This window comes from Martes martes (assembly GCF_963455335.1).
Source record: "Martes martes genome assembly, chromosome: 5".
Lineage (NCBI taxonomy): Eukaryota > Metazoa > Chordata > Mammalia > Carnivora > Mustelidae > Martes > Martes martes.
Genome location: NC_137892.1, coordinates 17,158,293 through 17,176,855, shown reverse-complemented (window position 1 = coordinate 17,176,855; position 18,563 = coordinate 17,158,293). Strand labels below are relative to the sequence as shown.

General features: G+C 41.9%; 1 protein-coding gene across 1 annotated transcript; it reads right to left on the bottom strand.

Annotated features, from left to right (window-relative positions):
* Positions 1-6,161: 6,161 nt before the first annotated feature.
* LOC308342708 (uncharacterized protein) lies at positions 6,162-17,399 on the bottom strand (the record flags this gene model as incomplete). Its single annotated transcript, XM_080803271.1, has 3 exons — positions 6,162-6,352; positions 8,066-8,242; positions 17,333-17,399. The coding sequence occupies 3 exons, from the start codon at positions 17,397-17,399 to the stop codon at positions 6,162-6,164; spliced, it is 435 nt and encodes a 144-aa protein (XP_080659397.1).
* Between the last annotated feature and the right edge of the window lie 1,164 nt (positions 17,400-18,563).

The window sequence follows — 18,563 nt, the reverse complement described above, 5'->3', positions numbered from 1 at the left end:
CCATTCATTCTTTAGAAGGATGCTGTTTAGTCTCCATGTATTTGCGTTCTTTCCAAATTTCCTCTTGTGATTGAGTTCTAGCTTCAGAGCATTGTGGTCTGAAAATATGCAGGGAATGATCCCAATCTTTTGATACAGGTTGAGCCTGATTTATGACCTAGGATGTGATCTCTTCTGGAGAATATTCCATGTGCACTAGAGAAGAATGTGTATTCTGTTGCTTTGGGATGGAATGTTCTGAATATATCTGTGATGTCCATCTGGTCCAGTGTATCATTTAAAGCCTATATTTCCTTGTTGATCTTTTGCTTAGATGATCTGTCCATTTCAGTGAGTGGGGCTGTTAAAGTCCCCTAGTATTATTGTATTATCATCAATGTATTTCTTTGATTTTGTTATTAATTGGTTTATATAGTTGGCTGCTCCCATGTTAGGGGCAAAGATATTTAAAATTGTTTGACCTTCTTGTTGGACAGACCCTTTGAGTATTTTATAGTGTCCTTCCTCATCTGTTATTAGAGTCTTTGGCTTAAAATCTAATTGATCTTGTATGAGGATTGCCACCCCAGCTTTCTTCTGATGTCCATTAGCATGGTAAATTGTTGTTCACCCCCTCACTTTAAATCTGGAGGTGTCTTCAGGTCTAAAATGAGTTTCTTGTGGGGCGCCTGGGTGGCTCAGTGGGTTAAAGCCTCTGCCTTCGGCTCAGGTCATGATCCCGGGGTCCTGGGATAGAGCCCTGCATCGGGCTCTCTGCTCAGCAGGGAGCCTGTTTCCTACTCTCTCTCTCTCTGCCTGCCTCTCTGCCTACTTGTGATCTCTGTCTGTCTAATAAACAAATAAAAATCTTTAAAAAAAAACAACAAAAAAATGAGTTTCTTGTAGGCAGCATATTGATGGGTTGTTTTTTATCCATTCTGATACCCCGTGTCTTTTGATTGGGGCATTTAGCTCATTATATTCAGGGTAACTATTGAGAAATATGAATTCAGTGCCATTGCATTGCCTGTAAGGTGACTCTTACTGTATATTGTCTCTGTTCCTTTCTGATCTACTACTTTTAGGGTCTCTCTTTGCTTAGAGGACCCCTTTCAATATTTCCTGTAGAGCTGGTTTGGTGTTTGCCAATTCTTTCAGTTTTTCTTTGTCCTGGAAGGTTTTTAATCTCTCCTTCTATTTTCAATGATAGTGTAGCTGGATATAGTATTCTTGGCTGCATATTTTTCTCATTTAGTGCTCTGAATATATCATGCCAGGTCCAGAATAGATCACATATTAGCACACAGAACAAACCTAGACAAATTCAAGAAGATCAAAAATCATATCATGCACTTTTTCTGACCACAACTCTATGAAACTAAAAGTCATACACAAGAAAAAATCTCAAAAGACCACAAATACATGGAGTTCCAACAATATGCTACCAAACAATTAGTGGGTCAACCAAGAAATCAAAGAAGAAATAAAAGTCCACATAAAAACAAATGCAAATGAAAACACAACAGTCCCAAAACTCTGGGTTGCAGGAAAACTGGTTCCAACAAGGAAATTTATAGCAGTACAGGCCCACCTCAAAAAACAAGAAAAATCTCAAATCAACAACCTAAACTTATGCCTGAAGGAGCTAGAAAAAGAACAACAACAATAAAACCCTAAAACCAGCAGAAGGAAGGAAATAATAAAGATTAGAGCAGAAATAAAGATATAAAAACCTTAAAAAAAATTGAAGTGGTCAATGAAACCAGGAGCTGGTTCTTTGAAAAAAATTAATAAAATTGATAATCCCCTACCCAGACTTATAAAAAAGAAAAGAGAAAGGATCCAAATAAGTAAAAGCACAAAAAAGAGAGGGGAAATAACCAATACCACAGAAATAGAAAAAAATCACAAGGGAATATTATGAAAAACCATATGCCAAAGCCCTGGAAGAAATGGATAAATTCCTCCAAACATATAAACTACCAAAACTGATCGGAAGGAAATAGGAAACTTGAACAGGCTGATAACCAGCAAAGAAATTGATTCAGTAATCAAAAAACTCCCAAAAAAGAAAAAAGTCTAGGACCAGACAGCTTCCCAGGGGAATTCTATCAACTATTCTACTAAACATTTAAAGAGTTAATGCCTCTTCTTAAACTATTCCAAAAAGTAGAAAAGGAAAGAAAACTTTCCAATTCATTCTATGAGGGCAGCATAACCCTGATACCAAAATCAGATAAAGACACCACTAAAAAAGAGAACTACAGGCCAATGTCCCTGACAAATACAGACACAAAAATTCTCAACAAATTTTGAGCACACCAATCCCACAATACATTAAGAAAAAAAAATAATTCACCACAATCAAGCAGGCAAATTTGCAAATCAAATGTGGTACATTTCATGAGTTAGAGAAAGAATAAAAAAAAAATGATCATTTCAACAGATGTAGAAAAAACACTTGACAAAGTACATCCATTCATGAAAAAAAAACCTCAAAAAAATAGGCTTAGAGGGAACTTACTTCAACATTATAAATATTATCTATGAAAAAGCTACAGCTAACATCACCCTTAGCGGGTTTCTCATAAGGTCAAGAACAAGATAGGGATGCTCACTCTTACTGTTATTTAATATAGTACTGAAATTCCCAGCCTCAGCAACCAGAGTACAAAAAGAAATAAAACACATGCAATTTGGCAAAGAAGAAGTAAAACTTTCATTCTTTTCAGGTGACATGATACTCTGTGTAGAAGACCCAAAAGAATCCACCAAAAAAACTGCTAGAATTGATAGAAGAATTCAGTGAAGTTGCAGTATACAAAATTGACATAGAGAAATTGGTTGCATTTCTATATATCAATAAATAAGCAGCAGAAAAAAAAAGTTAAGAAAGCAATCCCATTTACAACTGCACCGAAAATAATAAGATACCTAGGAACAAACCTAATTAAAGAGGTGAAAAACCTGTATTTTGAAAACTATAAACCACTGATGAAAGACATTAAAGATGACACAAAGTAATGGAAAGACATTCAGTGCTCATGGAATGGAAGAACAAATATTATTAAAATGTCCATACTACCCAAAGCAATCTTACATTTAATGCAATTCCTATAAAAATACTAACAGCATTTTTCACAGGGCTAAAACGATCAATCCTAAAATTTGTATGGCATGACAAAATATGCTGAATAGTCAAAGCAACCTGCATAAAGAAAAATAAAGTTGGAAGCATCACAATTCTGGAGTTCAAGCTATATTTCAAAGCTGTAGTACTCTAAACAGTATCATACTGGCACAAAAATAGACACATAGATCAATGAAAAAGAACAGAAAATTCAGAAATGAACCCATAGCTGTAAAATCGATTAATTTTTGACAAAGCAAGATTATCCAATGGAAAAAGACAGTCTCTTCAACAAATGGTGTTGGGAAAACTGGACAGCAACATGCAAAAGAATCAAACTGGACCACTTTCTTACACCATACACAAAAACAAATTCTATATGGATTAAATACTTGAAATCCTAGAGAACACAGGTAGTAACTTCTTCAACATTGGTCACAACAGCTGTTTTCTAGATATGTTTCTTTAGGCAAGGGAAGAAATGAACTATTAGGACTACATCAAAATAAAAAGCTTGTGCACAGCAAAAGAAACAACCAAGAAAACTAAAAGGCAACCTTTGGAATGGGAGAAGATATTTGCAAATCACATATCCAATAAAGGACTAGTATCCAGGGGCGCCTGGGTGGCTCAGTGGGTTAAGCCGCTGCCTTCAGCTCAGGTCATGATCTCAGGGTCCTGGGATCGAGTCCCACATCGGGCTCTCTGCTCAGCAGGGAGCCTGCTTCCCTCTCTCCCTTTCTCTCTGCCTGCCTCTCTATCTACTCTGATCTCTCTCTGTCAAATAAATAAATAAAATCTTTAAAAAAAAAAAAAAAAAAAAAAAAAAAAAAAAAAAGGACTAGTATCCAAAATATATAAAGAACTTTTAACACTTGGGGCACCTGGGTGGCTCAGTCAGTTAAGTGTCTGCCTTCAGCTCAGATCAGGGTCCCAGGGCTATGGGATCAAGGCCTGCGTTAGACTCCCTGCTCTGCTTCTCCTTCTCCCTCAGCCTGCCACTCGGCCATGTCTGTGTTCTCTGTCAAATAAATAAATAAAATCTTAAAAAAAAATAAACCAAAAACTGTAACACTCAACATAAACATAAAACAAACCAACCCCCCACAAAATAGAACATAAAATCCAATTAAAAAATGGACAGGAGACATGAATAGACATTTCTCCAAAGAAGAAATCCAGATGGGACAACAAACACAAGAAAAGATGCTCATCATCACTTACCAGCAGGAAAATGAAAAACAAAACTACAATGAGGTATCACCTCATGCTTGTCAGAATAGCTAAAATCAACAGCACAAGAAATAACAGGTGTTGCCAAGGATGTGGAGGAAAGGGAACCCTCTTATACTGTTGATGGGAATGCAAACTGGTGCAGCCACTCTGGAAAACAGTATGGAGATTCCCTGTAAAGTTAAAAATAGAACTAACTTATGATTCAGTAATCACACTACCAGGTATTTACCCAAAAGAATGTAAGAATACTAATCCAAAGGGTTACATACACCCCTGTATTTATAACAACATGATTTACAATAACTAAGATATGGAAGCTGCCCATGTGTCCACTGATTGATGAATGGGTAAAGAAGAGGTGGTATATACATATATGAATATTACATATATACATATATGAATATATATGTGGTATATACATACCACATATATGATTTACAATAACTAAGATATGGAAGCTGCCCATGTGTCCACTGATTGATGAATGGGTAAAGAAGAGGTGGTATATACATATATGAATATTACTCAGTCATAAAAAAGCATGAAATCTTGCCATTTTTAATGACATGGATGGAGCAAGAGAGTATAAAGGTAAGTGAAGTCAGTCAGTCAGAGAAAGACAAATATCATATGATATCACTCATATGGGAAAATTAAGAAACAAAACAAGCAAATGGAAAGAGAGAGAGAGAGAGAAACGAGACCATTAATTATAGAGAACAAACTGATGGTTACGAGGGAAGGGGGGGATGGGTGAAATAAGTGATGTGGATTAAGGAGGGCACTTGTGATGAACACAGGGTGATGTATGGAAGTGTTGAATCTTTTTATTGCATACCCAAAACTAATGTAACATTGTCTGTTAACTAAATAGAATAAAAATAAAAAGTTTAGTAAAAAAAAAACCAAAACCCAAAAACAACAACAACAAAACAAAGCCAGTAGGTAATTGTAACGAGCTGTCATGGGTGAGAACCACAGAGAGAAATAATCCTTTAGACCACGTCTTCAGTGGACTGACAGGAACAGCTTCCCGGCATTGTGAGAGCAGGGCTGCACTTTGTTCAATGATTCCACTGTGTTTTCCCATTTGTGGTACCTTCTGTCACTCACAGAAAGAGGCTTCCTGCCAGAACCACATACATACTGATATCTTTCTCCCCCTCAATGTCCCTTAACCTCAGCTGATGCACTTTAGCATCTTCCCACTTCCCCCACCCCATGCATCAGTGCACATTATCTCTGCTGCCAATACTACAGACCTCCTCAAAACTCATCTAAAACCTTAAGATTTCCCTAGTAGAATCCATACTCTTCCACTTCTACCTTGAATCTAAAGCAATCTCTTTGGGTTGCTTGAGCTCAGGTATCACTCTTATTCTTGCTTCTTGTATTGCTTTTGAAGCATTTCACCTATGCATTCACCTATGTCCTCATTCTCTAAATGCCCTGGGATCTTCTCAAAGGCAGGGAGCCAACACTGACTGTTTTTGCTTTTGAAGCATTTCACCTATGCATTCACCTATGTCCTCATTCTCTAAATGCCCTGGGATCTTCTCAAAGGCAGGGAGCCAACACTGACTGACTCTTATCCCTATCCACTTTGTGTGAGATTGGGCACAAAATAAGTAAACCTTACTAAATGAGTAAAGAAATGGACAACTTTATGTATCTATCAAATTAATAAACATGAAAGAAAATGTAAACCAAAAAAAAAAAAAAAACAAAAACCCCAAAACCAAAACCAAAACCAAACCCACCCCATACAACACCACATTTAATTCATAAATGGAGAGGACTGGGCGCTTGCAGGAGCTCAATGAAGCATCTTCTCCAGGAAGAGAACAAAGAAGACAGGAGTTGGGGGTCTGACTCTGGCCCCATTTCTGATGGCAGATCTGCAATTTTTACTCTCATTAGCAATTGGCAAGCCCATATAAGTTATCATCTCTTTGCATAGGTCTGGTCGTATGCATTTCTTCATTTCAACAGCAATGTCTTTAAGGCCTGCATAAAGCCATAAAAAAAGATTAGCACTCTACTCCCTCATTATATACCCCTTTTACCCACCCAGGTTGGACTAGGATAAAATATAAGCCAGGCCATATTTGTGTGTGACTCATCTAATATTACTCTCTCTGGCAGAGATAATGGGCTGAAATGGCATCCTTCAAACACAGAGGCTCCAGGTGCCTAAATCCCCTGACAGCCCATCTCAAATATTGTTATATTTTCCAAACCTTCTTAAAGTAAAAATTTTTCCAATCCATATTATCACTGGGGGATCTATCATGTTTTTATAGACATTTTATGCAGATGGTAGTACGAGCTTGCTCTTAGTCCTTAGGTCTTACTAGTCTTCAAATGACTTGTGAGGATCTGCATGTATCTGTGTTTCCATTATGTATAGCCTCCATGATGAGACATAAATCTAATATCCTCTTATGCTTGGTTTGAGTCATCTTTTTTTTTTTTTTTTTTAAATTTATTTGACAGAGAGAAATCAGAGCTAGGCAGAGAGGCAGACAGAGAGAGGGGGGGGGAAGCAGGCTCCCTGCTGAGCAGAGAGCCCGATGTGGGGCTCGATCCCAGGACCCCGAGATCATGACCTGAGCCGAAGGCAGAGGCTTAAACCACTGAGCCACCCAGGTGCCCCGGTTTGAGTCATCTTTTAAGAAATAACATAACCATAAAAAAGCTATCATTCTGATTATGTCCTGTCTTTCAAAGTGCCTTTGGATATGTTCCAACAAATGGCTGTTGCTCTATGTTCTTGGTAGTTTCACCTTGCCTCCTCTGGGCATCACATCCAGTGACTGCTATTTTAAAGCAAAGAATCACTGTTAGGGAAATTATAGAAAGTAGAAACATAAGAATCCAAGAGACCAACTGACATGACTAGCCCCTTTAATATCTCACAGAGGATGAACTCTAAAAAGGCTGAACTCCCAGACTTAGCAGGAGAAATTGAGAAAGCACAGAATAACCATGTAAAGAACCCAGTCCTCATGGAACTGTGCCCACTGCTCTTCATGCTACACTATATTACTGCTTCCAATTTATTTCTAATTTGTGTCTTAAACAGAATTTTGTGTTGGATTTCCTCAAAGCAAGTATAGTAAATTATGCTTTACATTCTCTTTGAAGAAAGTTTACATTTTAGCCATTGCTTTTCTCCAAAGCTTTTACTTTGAAAATTAAAAACCCCTGTGGTAGTGGGGAACACAAATTACATATTTAAAAAAAAAAATAGGGGCACCTGGGTGGCTCAGTGGGTTAAGCATCTGTCTTCAGCTCAGGTCATGAACTCAGGGTCCTGGGATCGAGCCCCGCATTGGGCTCTCTACTCAGCAGGGAGCCTGCTTCCCCCCTCTCTCTCTGCCTGCCTCTCTGCCTACTTGTGATCTCTGTCAAATAAATAAGTAAAATCTTAAAAAAAATGGAAATTTGAGGTTGAAGGTTCATCCAATATGCTGAATCAACTTCCTCAAAGCTAGCAGAATTTGTTGATAAAAGCATTTAAAAATTTATAAATAAAAAAAATGTGAGAAAGCCAGTTAGATATATTTTCAGAGAGAGGCTAGCTACTGTATCTTCATTTCTAATAAATTTGGGCAAAAGCTGGTTTCTCTTCAACACTACCATTGGAGCACATACCCTTTTAAGCATGTGAGAGAGTACCACTTGTACTGTGTACAATACTGCATACTACAAAAGTACCTGTGTTTATGATGCCAGAAAATTCAACACACTTTATTTTATCAGCTGTGCACCACTTGAGCTCATTGTCACACTTTCTTCCCATCACTGCAAAGCATGTTGGGCACTTAAAACCATTAGACTTGAATTCATCAACATCTTTCTCATCGAGGTCATTCATCTTAATCTCCCAGGAAGCTGTTAAAAAAAAAAAAAAAGCAAACAAAACTGGCTGGCTATTTGCCATGGTCAGACAAACAGTACCCATCAGACAAACGTACCCATGCTCACAAAAGCAGACTTAGAACTTGGTCTGCCCCCTTCACACCTCACCCCAGCACTCCATAGGTGACACTCAACAGAGGAGTTACCACAAAAATCACTGCCCTCATAAAGCTTACTTTCTGGTGGGGGAGGTGGACAAAAAGAAAGAAGAAAAATACATGGTATGTTAGAAAAATCCCAGAAAGAAAAAGAAAGGACAGGATGTGCAGGGTGTGATTACAATTTATAAGGTGCTCAGGAAAGGCCTCACTGAAGGGGTAACTTTTATTTATTTATTTATTTATTTAAAGATTTTATTTATTTACTTGGCAGAGATCACAAGTAGGCAGAGAGGCAGGCAGAAAGAGAGGTGGAAGCAGGCTCCCTGCTGAGCAGAGATCCCAACACAGGGCTTGATCTCAGGACCCTGGGATCATGATCTGAGCTGAAGGCAGAGGCTTTAACCCACTGAGCCACCCTGGTGCCCCTTATTTTATTTAAAAAAAAAAAAAACCACACACACATTTATTTATTTATTTAAGAGAAAGAGAGTGAGTGAGAGAGAGCATGAGTGGGAGGAAGGGCAGAGGGAAAGGCAGAGGGAGAGAGAATTCTAAGCAGACTCCCCACCAAGTGTGGAGACTGATGTGGGGCTCGAGGTCATGACCCAGAGACCATGATCTGACCTGAAATCAAGAGTTGGATGCTCAACCGACTGAGCCATCCAGGGCTCAAGCCAAAGGGGTAATTTTTAAAATGGAGGTCATGAAACTTTAGGGGGAAGGGCAAAGATAGCTGCAGAGTAGGGGTCCCCACTTCATCTGGTCCCTCAAATTTAGCTGGCTATATAACAAACCATTCTGAACACATACAAATTCAACCTGAGATGTAAGAAAATATACCTGGAGCTCTACAAGCAGAAAAATGACTATTTTTTGCAAGGTAGGAGGTGCAGATACTTGAACTTTCTGGGGAAATATCAGAAGATAAATGGAGGTGGGGAGGGAGCTTCCACTGGAAAGTGATATAACACTAGAGTGCAAAATCTGGACTTTTAGAAATCTGCTCCAGTGAGAGACATCCCTTCCTGAACACAGGGGATGAATAGGGCAGAAGCCTAGGTGGATAACTGCGGTCTCAGGATTCCAGGACACTCAGTAAGAATGGGGGAGCATGAATGGATAGAGTGCCCAAGTAGTGGGGTGGGGAGACTGGTTACGGTCAGTGAGCCCCGAAGGGACTCTGAGCTCTGGTCACCATAAACCATGGGCTAGACCAGTAGGGATACGCTGTTTGCCCGAGCACCCTGAAAAGGACTGGAAGGTTCAAACTATTTAACATCCCCAGGGAGGTACGGGATGGCTGTGCTCATGAGACTGGGCAATAGCTCTCAGGAGGCAGCAACCCAGGGAAGGACACTAGGGTGGCACCCAGTTGTGACCCGGGAGCAGCAGAACCTGGTGAGTATGCAAGCCCATAACTGCTTGACCTGCAAAGACACAAAGTGCAGAGATGCTCTGGGTCATGGGAACGCCTCCTGGGAGTGTGTCAATGGGCATGAGCTGTTGAGATTCAGTGGGTTGGCACACAAAAAGGCTGTACCCATGACTAGGCAACAGCTCTCAGGGCAGTGTGGACGCGTAAGGGACACTGGGACAGCAGCAAGCCAAGATATGGGAGCAGAGGAAGAGAGTACATGCACAAGCCTAGGCCTCTCCCAATGGCAAAGACACAGCACAGAAAAGCTTGAGAGTTCTCTGCACTCCCCCTGGGAGAACTGCAGAAGGCGCTAATAACATGAGTCTGTGGAAATGGTACACACAGAAGTGGAGACAGTTCATTCCTGGAGGGTTTACTGAAGAAAGGGGACAACGACCTTGAGGCTCTAGGTCACAGATTCCTGCGTGATTATATTTGTTCTGACCCTCTAAAGAGGCATGGAAAGCTGCAGGGAACAAAAGCCACACAGACCACCAGCTAACATTAAGCCCATCCCTCTCACAAGAGGTCAGGCAACTCCACCCAGACAAAGAAGCCTGAGAAGCCAAGCCGCAGGCCCCTCCCCCAGAAGACAGTCTGGAAGACCAGGTGAATGGTAAGCTTATATGCCACAGCACTGTAAAACTCCAGTGCAAGGGGAAAATAACATATTGAGCTCCAGGTGATCCCTCACAACTCGCTTGTGCTTCAGGCTACAATTTTTTTTCTTTATTTTTTAAATTTCTTTTCAGTGTACCAGAATTCATCATTTATGCACCACACCCAGTGCTCCATGTAATACGTGCCCTCCGTAATACCCACCACCAGGTTCACCCAACCTCACCCCCCCCACCCCCACCCCTCCAAAATCCTGTTTGTTCCTCAGAGTCCATAGTCTCTCATGGTTCATCTCCCCCTCCAATTTCCCTCAACTCCCTTCTCCTCTCCATCTCCCCATGTCCTCTGTGTTATTCCTTATGTTCCACAAGTAAGTGAAACCATATAATTGACTCTCTCTGCTTGACTTACTTCACTCAGCATAATCTCTTCTAGTCCCGTCCATGTTGCTACCAAAGGTGGGTATTCATCCTTTCTGATGGAGGCATAATACTCCATAGTGTATATGGACTACATCTTCCTTATCCATTCATCTGTTGAAGGGCATCTTAGTTCTTTCCACAGTTTGGCGACCGTGGCCATTGCTGCTATAAACATCGGGGTACAGATGGCCCTTCTTTTCATTACATCTGTATCTTTGGGGTAAATACCCAGGAGTGCAATTGCAGGGTCATAGGGAAGCTCTATTTTTAATTTCTTAAGCAATCTCCACACTGTTCTCCAAAGTGGCTGCACCAACTTGCATTCAGAACAACAGTGTAAGAGGATTCCCCTTTCTCCACATCCTCTCCAACACATGTTGTTTCCTGTCTTGTTAATTTCAGCCATTCTAATTGGTATAAGGTGGTATCTTAATGTGGTTTTAATTTGAATCTCCCTGATGGCTAGTGATGATGAACATTTTTTCATATGTCTGTTAGCCATTTGTATGTCTTCTTTGGAGAAGTTCTGTTCATGTCTTCTGCCCATTTTTTTGACATGATTAGCTGTTTTGAGTGTTGTTGACTTTGAGGAGTTGAGTTTGAGTTCTTTATAGATATTGGATATCGGCCCTTTGTACTGTCATTTGTGAATATCTTCTCCCATTCTGTGGGTTGCCTCTTTGTTTTGTTGACTGTTTCCTTTGCTGTGCAGAAGCTTTGGATCTTGATGGAATCCCAAAAGTTCATTTTTGCTTTTGTTTCCTTTGCCTTTGGAGACACATCTTGAAACAAGTTGCTGTGGCCGATGTCAAAGAGGTCACTGCCTATGTTCTCCTCTAGGATTCTGATGGATTCCTGTCTCACGTTGAGGTCTTTTATCCATTTCATGTTTATCTTTGTGTATGGTGTAAGAAAATGGTCCAGTTTCATTTTTCTCTACATAGCTGTCCAATTTTCCCAGCACCATTTATTGAAGAGAGTGCCTTTTTTCCACTGTATATATTTTCCTGCTTTGTCGAAGATTAGTTGACCATAAAGTTGAGGGTCCGTATCAGGGCTCTTTACTCTGTTCCACTGGTTTATGTGTCTGTTTTCGTGTTCAGGCTACAATTTTACATTTCTTTTTACTTTTTTCTTTTCTTTCTTTCTTTTTTTTTCCCCTACCCTGTTCCCATTTCAAATAGATTCTTATTTCCCAACTTAGGTTTTTAAGTCACTTTTTAACTTTTATTATTTTCACATCTATGTTTTAGATTTATACCCCATACTACTCTGTTTTTCACTCTATTCAATTTTATCTTGAGAATACACACACACACACACACACACACACACATATATATATATATTTAGATATATATACCTATATATATATATATAATGTATTTTCTGATTTCTTTGAAATTTTGCGATATAGTGTCTCCTAACACACAGACCAAAAATCAGTCAGGAACGGACAGATCACCCTGCTTTGTCCACTCTGGGAGATTATAGTCTCTCTTCACCCCCACCCCTTTTAAAAATTATTTCAGATCATCTTGGCTTTGGTGGCATATCTGTCTTAAGAATTCTTTCTTGGTCGTTGGCTCCAGACCTCACCCCACTGAACCTCACTTATATTCCAAAACCCCATCATAGCCACCAGGTACAAACCAAATTATCATCCCAAGACTCAAATGCCAAGAAAAGAAAAAAAAAAAAAAAAGAGGATGATGACTTAAAAATTGTGAACCTGAAGTAACCTGTGAAGGCAAAAATGTCATGACCTGTGAATATCACACAAAGGATCAATAAAAACTGTGATAACTAGAGTGGTACCTGAGAGTGGCACTAAATCCATAAATTTTGATCACGAATCTCAGTTAAGCTCAGAGACAGATCAAAAGGAAGGAACTTTTTTTAAAAAGGTTTCATTTATTTAGTTGACAGAGAGAAACACAGTGAGAGAGGGAACACAAGCAGGGGGAGTGGGAGAGGGAGAAGCAGGCCTCCCACCGAGGAGAGAGCCTGATGTGGGGCCTGATCCCAACTGGGATCATGACCTGAGCTGAAGGCAGATGCTTAATGACTGAGCCACTCAGGCACCCCAAAAGGAAGGAACTTAAAACAACCCCCCCCAAACCCCAAAACAACAAAAACAACAACAACAAAAAAACCCAAACTGATGGGGTTTTGGAATACAGGTGAGGTTCAGAGCCAGGACTAAGAAAGAACTTTTGAGAAGGCTTTGGTGCAAATAGGTGGTTTATTAAAGGAGGGGGACAGTACCTGTGGGCAGAAAGAGCTGCTGCAGGGGGTTGTGAGGCATGGCTGATTATATACTCAGGTTGGGGAGGTAAGGAAAAGGGAGATTTCAGAAGGATTTTCATATATTAAGGAAGATGCATAGAATACCTGAGGCCTTGCCATTTTCAAGGTTGTTTTTCCCCTCTAGCATGGCATTAACATTAAGATAGTTGGGAATGGAAGGTCCCACAGGTCCCACCCAGGAGTGGGGGTGGGGGAAAGTTGCAGAGTGTCAGCTTATGCTTTGTCCTCAGTTTGTCTTCTGTTCCCTCATCATGAACTACAGGCCCAAAAAAGGCCTCACATCAGTAAAGCAAGATTTAACACCTAACCTAACTACAGTTTCAACCCTTCAGCAATATAACCTATAGCTAGCCAAAAGAATTTTCTGGTCAACACTAGGAGGCAATCCTGAAGAGACTCCTTCTTTCCCCCTTAGGAAGGTGACCTTGCCTAAATACAGTCTTTGCTAATAAATTCCCCTTTTTAAATGCATTTTACCCCACCCTTAAAAACCTTCCTTTTTCTGCAGCTGAGCCAAGATCCTAACTGCTTGCTGGAATGAATGCTGCCAAATTCATGAAACACTTAATAAAGCCAATTAGATCTTTAAAATGTCCCCCCCCCTTTTTTTTAACACTACCATACTGATGAAGGAGCAGAAGGCAAATTAAGGGAAAGGACAAGCTGACACCCCACAACTCCCTCCACAGCTCCCCCCCCAAAACTGACTCTAGGCTGGGATATGTGTGACATTCCCCAGGCACTCCTGGCTGCCCTAAAACTATGGAAAAGGAAAAACAAATGGTTAACTGATAAAGATCACAGTCCTGAAGGGCAGGAGTCTGTATCAGTTTACAAATGTCTTAGTGATTTACAAGAAAAAAAGCAATCATATCAACAGCCTAACTTCTACAGAACCATAGACTCAATTTCCTGGAGCCCCTCCACAGAGAAGTGGGAAACAAAGAATGGAACATAGATAAAGTTAAATTTCATAAATAAATAATTTTCATAACCTGCAACCCTTTGACAAATACTTGATACAGGCAGAGCATAACTTTCCTCTAAGAAACTCTCAACTGACTAACGTTAATGCCTAGCTAGAGGGAAAAACAACATTAGCTTGGCAAAGGCAGGCCTTCAGTACCCTGAGAGTCTTCTTTAGCATATGAAAGTCCTTTTGGACACCTCCTATTGTTCTTACCTCCCCCAACTCTAAGTATATAATTAGCCATTTCTTACAGCCCCAGTCCAGCTTTTTCTGCCCCAGGGTCCCTGTTATATAATAAAACTACCTTTTTTTTTGCACCAAAGATGGGCTCTGAACCCCAGCACTCTAAGCCACAACAATACCATCCAGCGATTTCACTTCTGGGAATATGTGCATATCCTAAGGAAACCAAAATTCTAGCTTGAAAGGCTATCTGCACCCCCATGTTCACAGCAACATTTGTATAAAAGCAAAGACATGGAAATAACTTAAGTGTCCATCAACACATGAAGAGCTAAATAAACTCTAAGATACACACACACACACACACACACACACACAAACACGGAATATTACTCAGTCATTAAAAAATAACAACAAGGAAAACTTGTCATCTATGACTACATGGATTGACCTTGAAGCCACTACACTAAATGAGGTAAATCAGTATGGGGGGGGGGCAAAATTTGCCTGCCCCAAATATGTCTCTTTTGGGATGCCTGGCTGGCCCAGGTGGTAGAGCATGCGACTCTTGATCTCAGGGTCATGAGTTCAAGCCTCACATTGGTATACAGTTTACTTAAAAAAAAAATGTGTCTTCTGCATAAAGAATATTTTAGGTTGATTATTTTTTAAGAAACTGCAAACACAGGAGAAGCTCTGAAAACCAAGTAGAAGTTATTTTTTTCTAAAAGACATTTACCAGGGAAATACATAAATTATAAGGGACAGTTTCCATTTTTTAGGGTGTCTCCCAGCTATTAGAAAGAAGGAGATGATTCTAAATCTCCAGAAATTCTTATCAAGGAATAAGATGACTTAACCCTGCATCACAACCTTATCCTTGTTTACCATGATTTTCCTGATAACTTCCTATAACTGATTCCCCCCCTCCTATTTTGTGTTTGGTGGACAGGGGTATTCAAGGTGACGGGTTTGGTCATTTCAGAGTTAGTTTTTCTGGGTCTTTCCCAGGTATGGATGTTACCAAACTTTTGTTTTTCTGTTAATCTGTTTTTTATCAATTTAATTATTAGGCCAGCCCCGAAACCTAAAAGGGAAGAAACACTTTTTTTTGTCCCTACATTAGAGGAAGACAAATACTGCATGTTTTTATTGATATGTAGAATCTTTTAAAAAAAAAATATATATATATATATATATCTCGGATTTGTGGTTACCAGAAGCTGGGGAAGGGAGAACTAGAGGAAGGCGGTTAAAAGGTAAAACCTTCCAGTTTTAAGATAAATAAGTACTTAGAGATGTAATGTACAACAAGAGGACCATACTAACACTCCCCTGTGATACATATGAAAGTTATTAAGAGTAAATCCTGAGTTCTCATCACAAGAGGAAAAAAAACTGCTTTCTAAAATTATATCTACAGAAGATGGATGCTAAGTAAGCTGTGATAATAATTTCACAATATGCTGTACACTTTAAACTTATTCAGACAATATATGTCAATTATATCTCAATAAAAGTGGGGGGAAAGGTTTATTATAGAAAATTTTTAAGAAAACCTAACTACACCTCATAACCACAAAGCAAGCTCTGACCAGAAGCGTAAAGGAGTGCACTTTCGAGGAAACAGGTGGACGCCTGGTAAAGTGTGGGATCACTTCTTCCGCTTCCCTTAAGTTGCCTTCAGGCCTCCCCGCAACCGTTGGGGGCCGGGGCAATGGTACCTGAACTGGAAACAAATTATCAGTGTTATCTTGGGCAGACTGACCAATCTCCCCACCCTCTCTCAACCAAAACTAAACTCAGGTCCTCTCTTGCAGTAAAAAGCTTTTTTTGTTTCGTTCGAAGCTTTGCGTTCTGGTTTCTGTTAAAATGCTGAGCACCTCGGGCAGATTAACAGCACCCAGTTCTTCACCGTGAGAGGAATGACAATTTTCTCTTCTCTTCTTGAAAATGAGCTTGGATGGGAAAACGCAGTGAGACTGGCTTTGAGCTCTGGAGGAGAAAATACAGAATGGGGAAAAGAGGAACTGGGGGAAAGACAAGAGTACTCAAGGTGGAAAGCTCACCATAAACTTCCACGCAGGACAAGGGCTTTTCTGAGATCTTTTATTAGGTATGGAAAGCAGAGGAGGAAGGCAATGGACAAAGACCTGAAATTTTATCTACAATTACGCTGACCTTTCTTAGGCAGCAGGCAGAGAGAGGGGGAAGCAGGCTTCCCGCTGAGCAGAGAGCCCTATGCAGGGTTCTATCCCATGACCCTGAGATCATGACCTGAGTAGAAGGCAAAGGCTTAACAACTGAGCCACCCAGGCCCCCAGATTTTACTTTTTTTTTTTTTTTTAAAGATTTTTATTTACTTGACAGAAATCACAAGTAGGCAGAGAGGCGGGGGTGAGGGGGTGGGTAGCGGGGGAAGCAGACTCCCCACTCAGCAGAAAGCCAGATGCGGGGCTTGATCCCAGGACCCTGGGGTCATGACCTAAGCCGAAGGCAGAGGCTTTAACCCACTGAGCCACCCAGGCGCCCCTTTACCCAACATTCTAAACTGACTCCTTTCTTCTAAGTGATGGTCGGCCCACCTCTGCGGGGTAGGCAGGAGGGGGAAGCAGGAGCAGTGATTCTGTTTCCAGTCAGCTGCACCCCTTCCTATTCAACGAAAGCTGGGAACGCAAGGGGCTGAGGGAAGAAGAGGAGGCACAAAGGGCTGAGCACGAGCAGGGAGAGCCTCCGGCCACCGGACCTGCGGACAATCCTGACGAGAGAGGAGGGTCGCCCAGTATCCCCTGACGATCACCAGGTAAAGTTAAAGAGGATTCCGTGACCGAAGTGAACGACCCGGCCCCTGGGGCGATCTACACCATACCGCCCCACGTCTGGGGACCGCCAGGGCCCATGAGTCACATTCCAGGACTGCGCGTTTTGTCCCCTCCCTGCCCCCAAGAGGAGGAGGACTCTGGAGCAAGGGGGGAAGGCAAGCAGGAAGGCGGGACACGGGGGCGATCCGGGCGGCAGGAGGGCCCCAGCCCTTCTTCTCACCTGTCAACAGTGGGGTGAAGGCCAGGCTGCAGGCCAGGAGGAGACCGCTTGGAGCTGCCGCACTCATGGCTGAGGTGCGCTCTCTGTGAAAAACAGGAGCCAGTCAGTCAGGGCCCGCGGAAAGCGACGCCAGGCCGCCTGGGCTCCCCTCACCCGAGGGGCCTTCTGCCGCTTGGGAACCCTTCCTGCCCCCTCGAGCCAGGTGGGCTGCCTCACGATCGGGCTTTGGAGGCACCTGCGACACGGAAATGGCGTACGCTTGCAAGGCTGAGGCAGATTCCGGACCGCCGGCTACTCTCCACAGAACGCAGGCGGGTGGTGAGGCCAGCCCAGCAGGCACCCGGGGCCCGCGCACCCCCTGCGGCGGAAATCCGGGACACAGCTCTTCCCGCCGTGAACCGCAGGGCACTGCGCATGCGGGGGAGCAGGGCCTCCGCTTCCCGGTTGGCCCATCCCCGCCGGTCACTCTTGTTCTTCCCGCCCTCTTAAGAGTCCTGGCCAATGAGATGCTGGTGCCGCACAGCCCACGTGACAGGAAAATGCGTGGTGGGCTGTTTCCTTCGTCCAGATAATGGTTGTGTGCCGTTCACCTGCAGTTCACCCACCCCACCGTACCCCATTATACATGTCTTGCCGTGACTGATGCTCTTCCCTACCTACTCTAAAAAACTCTGAGGAAAAGGTACCTAAATGTTTCAATCTCTGCCCTGTCCTGCCACTCTCTGCCCCAGGAAGTCAGTACGTTTACAGTGACTGGGCACCTCAGAGCGTTTTCTATCACGCGCCTCACCTCCTTGACAGAAACCCCGCACTGAGAGCTCTAAGGGTCGGGGATCTCACGCACATGCATGAGTCAGTCACTGTACGCCCAGTCCCTGTGTCGCTGTCTAGGACAGGAGTGCACTGTCAGTAGGTGTTCACTAAATGAAGGCTGCCTTCTGCCTTTGTGGGCAAGAATTTTAGAATTCTTCCTGTCTTCCCATAGGTGTTTTCAGACCTTGCTTTTGCAGGACCTATAAAAACCCTGCTTTTAGCCATCAAAAGAAATCAAATTTTGCCATTTGTGGCAACGTGGATGGAACTAGAGGGTATTAGGCTGATCGAAATAAGTCAATCAGAGAAAGATGATTATCATATGATCTCCCTGATATGAGGAAGTTGAGAGGCAAACTGGGGGGCTTGGGGGATAGGAAAAGAATAAATGAAACAAGATGGGATCAGGAGGGAGACA